We start from the raw sequence: 5197 nt of genomic DNA on the forward strand, positions 1-5197 counted from the left end.
TCCCCAACGCTTGCTCCCTGAAGAGTGTTTGTAGTTGGAGCAACATGTGCAAAACTGTTTGCTGGGACGTGGCTCCCCAGCGAGGTGGTGGACTCACCGTCCCTGGAGGTGTTCAAAAAACGTTTAGATGTGGCGCTTCAAGACATGGTTTAGTGGGTTTAGTGGGCATGGTGGCATCGGGTGTACGGTTGGACTTGATGATCTTTGAGGTCTCTTCCAACCATAATGATTCTGTGATTCATAGCCAGGCACAGCATGGGGTGCCTGGTTTCTGCTTCCCTGTGGAGCAGCTGCTTTAAAGTTCTGGAGACGTTCCAGAATTTGAAATGCTGACAGCCCCATCAGGCAGAGCATCAGCTCACACGCTGTCGGGAGGAATCTTGCCGTTGATCCAGGGCCATGCTGGTGGCTGAGTGTGGGTCCCTGAAGGGCTGCTTGGTAGACAGATCTCCCTCGAGGTGGCTGGCTTTCTGATGTGACAGTGGATGTGCACCCACACAGCATGTGCATGGTCCTGGTTTTGGTGCTAAATCAAAACTTCTCATGCAAAAAAATCCTCTCTTTTGGCAACCATTTACACTTTGCTTCCCAGAAAGGAGGAAGACAGTGAGAATCTCGATTGCATGCTTGTGTGTCTAGGTTTCTCTAAGTGGTGCCTAAGTGCTCCAACTGTTGAACTTGAATATAAACCTGAAGCAAGATTCATCCCAGGCCCTGAATGCGTGCAGGCTTTTTTGGAAGTGCATACGGCCACAGAGCAGGTGCAGCAAGTCAGGTCTGCATCCTCTCCTGATAGCAGCTGTTTGTTGGCTCAGTGCAGGGATTCACGGTCCTTGCCCTCTGGAGATGGCAGGGCTGTGCAGGGACATCTCAGGCAGTGTAAGCTGATACTGACCCAGCATCCCCGCTGATCTCCTAGCAGGTGAAGGAGGCCCTCAGACTGGCACCATGACAGAGTGCTTTGACTGCGACAACTGCAAGGAGTCCTTGTACGGGCGCAAGTACATCCAGATGGACAACGGCCCGTACTGCATCCCCTGCTACGATGCCCACTTTGCCAACACCTGTGATGAGTGCAAAGAGCTGATCGGCCACGACTGCAGAGTGAGTATGGGACTCTGTGGCCGGGCAGGGCAGTTCCCTGGGGTGACTGGTCCCCTCTTCATCTCGGCTGTCCTCCCCAGGAGCTGTACTATGAGGATCGCCATTACCACGAGCACTGCTTTCGTTGCTTCCGCTGTGACCGTTCTCTGGCCGACGAGCCATTCACCTGCCAAGGCGAGGAGCTGCTGTGCAATGACTGCTACTGCAGCGAGTTCTCGTCCAAATGCGTTGCCTGTGAAAAGACAGTCATGCCAGGTAGGAGCGGGCAGACTTGAGCACTGCAGTTTGTTCCTGGTCCCAGCAGCGTCGGCTGGGGCTGCAGGGTCCAACACCGGGGCAGCAAGGAAGAGAGCTGAATTTCTGCTCTCCTGTCCCATTGTTGCTGCATAGAGTGGGCTGGGCGCTTTGCTCGTCTGCCAAGACAGCAGGATCCCAAGCTGCGATTACCACAGCAGCTCTGTCTGTTCCCTTTTTTCATGGGGAAGTGAGCTGGGGAGGAGATAATAAAGGGTTTCCTGGGCATTTTCTAGTGTGTGCTGACGAGGAGAGAAGGAATGACTGAAGGTGTGTGAGCGTCTCTGGAGATGGCCTGAGGCAAAGGTGTGTCTTTGCTTGGCCATTCTGGCACCGTCTTCAGATGTAGGTTACAACAGGCGTCTCTGCTGCGGCCTGTGTGCCAGTGCTGGGGGCATGTTGCCACAGCCCTCCCCTTGCGGCTGTGGGGTGGGCCTGGGGCACCACAGCTTATCCCCCAGAGCCTCCCGTGTCCCCTATGTACGTGTGTGCTGCTCCCTCCCGTCACTGTGAACGGCTCTCTCTGCAGGATCCCGTAAATTGGAGTACAATGGACAAACCTGGCATGAGCATTGCTTCATATGCAGCAGCTGCCAGCAGCCCATTGGGTCACGATCCTTCATCCCAGACAAGAAGGACTATTACTGTGTCCCCTGTTACGAGAGCAAGTTCGCTCCTCGCTGCACCCGTTGCAAAAAGGTATGTCTGGCCTGACAGCCCAAAGCCCCCGAGTTCTCTGATCTGGGGACATGTTCCCTACCCTGTCTGAGCCCCACCAGAGAAGGGTTCAGGCACCAGCACCCTGGGTAGCTGCTGGACGTGTGCTGCGGCCCGTTTCCCCATGCCCACGTGTCACCAGTGTGCACTCTCTTCCTGCAGACCCTGACCAAAGGAGGAGTGACTTACCGGGATGAGCCGTGGCACAAGGAGTGTTTCGTCTGCACAGGCTGCAAGACCCCCCTGGCTGGCCAGCAGTTCACCTCCCAGGACGACAACCCGTACTGCATTAAGTGCTTTGGGAACCTCTATGCCAAGAAGTGCAGCGCCTGCACAAAGCCCATCACAGGTGAGCAGAACGGCCCTGGTTACGAGGCACTTCTGCAGAGCAAGGCATGACCTACCTGCTTTGTTTCCAGATCCAGACACGTGGTGACTTCTCTGGGTGAAGCTGCCCTCTTGAGTGCACCTGTGACCCAGGCCTATATGATGTTCATACACGTCTCCACCGTGGAGGCTTGTTCAGGTGTCTCCAGGCACTTCAGGCCTCCCGGGGACAAATGCTGGGGAGCACAAGGTGCCCACAGGCACGTCCCCCACAGTAACAACTGTAGCCGCTTTCCGAGGAACCCTGTGAGAGGGGATCTCTTTGTTGCAGTGGTCCTAGGGCCACTTGTGTTCCTTCATCTGCATCTTTCAAAGCTGTGAACTGTGCCACTTGGGAGGAATTCCCTCTGCCCAGTGGTAAAGGCTCCCAAAATGACTGCTCACAGCGTGATCTTGTGTCTCTAGCTTGCCTTGTTTGAGACTGGTTGCCACGTCCTGTGGAAAGATTGCTCACAGACAGGGAAAGCCAGAGACTTCCAGCCATAGCTGCAGCAGCAACTGCTGCAGGGGAGTCTGGACCTGTCGTACCTGCCTAAGGCAGGGGAAGTAGGGTGTCGTCTTCTGCGGAAACCCCTGAGAAGGTCTGGCCTCCTTCCTGCCCTCCCCCACTTAACCCTTCCCTTTGCAACTCATGTCTTTTGCTGCTGGGAAGGCAGGCAAAGCCATGAATCAGCTGGTGACTCAGAGGATGACTCTGGCTGAGGACAGGGCAGCTCCTGGGCACCCTGCTTCCCGTCTGGTCCTTATCAATTTCTCGCAGACCTGGGGAGAAGAGGGTCAAAGCCCACAAGTCCAGCCACCGCTGGCAGAGGAAGGAAGCTGCCCACAGAGCCTCTGCAGGAGCATGGGCCTGGGCTGGTGGCAGGAGGGCTCTTCCCAGGATTTCACTAGCGCTGTCCTTGGAAGGAGCTGCTCCAGGCAGTGCTGCCAGGAGCTCCCGACAACCCCCTTGTTCGCTGTGATGGTGCAGCTCCACTCCCTGCTCCTCTCTAGGGAGAAAATGGTGATTCTGGTCTGAGTATCTCAACCCTGCAAAATCTGGTGTGAAATAATTTTGATCCTCTTCCCCCTCAAGAGTGTGGATTCCTGTGTCAGATGTATTCGATACTGGGGGATGTTTGGGTGCCACAGTGCGGCACTGCGTGTGAAGACCTGACTCGGCGATGAACAGGCCAAGACTCGGTCTGTGTGGGAAGCTCATCCCAGTTTCCTCAAGGGTTCTAACGCTGCACTCTGTCCCTCCTGTAGGCTTTGGCGGTGGTAAATATGTCTCCTTTGAGGACCGTCACTGGCACCATAATTGCTTTAACTGCGCCCGCTGCAACACCTCACTTGTCGGGAAAGGCTTCATCCCTGACAACGATGAGATCCTGTGCCGCAACTGCAGCAGCGACCTATGAGCCTCCAAGGACGCCGTGGGGCAGGGGCCGTCTCTATTCTTCAGAGTCTTTGTGCCAGATACCCCAACAACATTTCAGGGGCAGAGCACAAGGCACAGGAGATGGGGGCTGACCCCAAACCATGGTGTGTTCAGGGGGTTCCTGTGCCCCCCCTCGAAGGCTAGAGTACGCTATGCTATGGCTCTGTGCAGAGTCAAAGCTAAATAAAGTTGAAAAAGGAGCTTCAAGACCCCCCTATTATTTACTCTTTACTTTTGCTTCCTGTCTGACCAGGCACGAGCTGAGCCCAGGGCCCCAGCTGAGCAAAGGGCGGCAGCAGCAGCTTCAGCGTTGGGCTGCTGGATCTACACACTGGCAGCATGTATTTGCTCCCACTGGCACAGTGCTGACTTTTCGCTTTTCCCCATGTGCTTCCCTTGCTCTGTGTGATATAAGGCAGCAGCTCCTGGTCCGTGCAGCTTGGCCGTGCTGGCCTGCGTAGCAGATGGCTTTGCAGCACAGTCTTTCCGTACATGCGGCTGGCTTGTGGCAACCCAGGCACGAAGGGTGCTCTCTGCCCTGTTTGGGAGGTTTGGGGACACCAGGCTGGAGTGTGGCCAGGAGAAGAGCATGTGTCCTGCCAGATGGGATCTACCTCCAGACTTCTGTATCCACCTCACCGTTTGTGGGCCAGACTGTTTGCAGGACAGACCCTTTGCTCTGCACATCTCCGTGGAGGTGCTCTCACTCAGATGTGGATGAGGAGCTCAAATCGCTCACAGGTATGGGGCATTCTGCCCCCACCACCTCCGTGCCCCATTCCCGTCCATCTGTGCCATGATCTCCCACAGCTGCCTGTGCAGTGTCTGAGCTGGAGCCAGTGGGTATTGGCCCACTGGTGGTCACTCCTGAGATGTGCCTGGCTGAGCGCCAGAGAAGGGCACGCTGAAGGCTGAGAGCACTGAGGACTTTATTCCTGCTCCATCCATCTTATGGGGAACCATGGGACGGGGACTGCCTTACTGAGCTCTGCTGCCGGTGGCACAGGTAACACTGAAGACCTTCCATTAATTCGGGGAGGGGAGCGTTGCCCACGGGCTGTGGCTGTGCTCAGTGGCTGCCGGGAGTGCTGGACGGGAGGGTCTGCGGGAGTGCAGGGTTCCATCACGGAGGTCAGCCGAGGGGGCAGTCAGGGTACCCACAACCTGTCCCTGCCAGGGCTGAGCGTCCCCCACTGCAGCAGGCAGAGAGCTGCGGCTCCCCCCCGCCCCACTCATCCCTCGCCGTGTCCCACAGGAGAAGCAACGCAAAGGCGG

At 56.5% G+C, this 5197-nt stretch overlaps 1 protein-coding gene across 1 annotated transcript; it reads left to right on the plus strand.

Annotated features, from left to right (window-relative positions):
- Positions 1–912: 912 nt before the first annotated feature.
- FHL3 (four and a half LIM domains 3) lies at positions 913–4131 on the plus strand. Its single transcript, XM_009699799.1, has 5 exons — positions 913–1104; positions 1185–1359; positions 1928–2097; positions 2278–2464; positions 3751–4131. Exons 1-5 carry the CDS (start codon positions 949–951, stop codon positions 3900–3902), a joined length of 840 nt encoding a protein of 279 aa, XP_009698101.1. The 5' UTR covers positions 913–948; the 3' UTR covers positions 3903–4131.
- The last annotated feature ends 1066 nt before the right edge of the window (positions 4132–5197 follow it).

The sequence above is a fragment of the Cariama cristata genome, unplaced genomic scaffold, assembly GCF_000690535.1.
Source record: "Cariama cristata isolate BGI_N322 unplaced genomic scaffold, ASM69053v1 scaffold41354, whole genome shotgun sequence".
Lineage (NCBI taxonomy): Eukaryota > Metazoa > Chordata > Aves > Cariamiformes > Cariamidae > Cariama > Cariama cristata.

Excerpts from the sequence above, each read along its gene's own strand:
- FHL3 (XM_009699799.1), top strand. The coding sequence starts at position 949 with ATGACAGAGTGCTTTGACTGCGACAACTGCAAGGAGTCCTTGTACGGG. Across the intron at positions 1,360-1,927 it reads TGAAAAGACAGTCATGCCAG|GATCCCGTAAATTGGAGTAC; the intron begins GTAGGAGCGGGC and ends CTCTCTCTGCAG. Across the intron at positions 2,465-3,750 it reads CTGCACAAAGCCCATCACAG|GCTTTGGCGGTGGTAAATAT; the intron begins GTGAGCAGAACG and ends TCCCTCCTGTAG.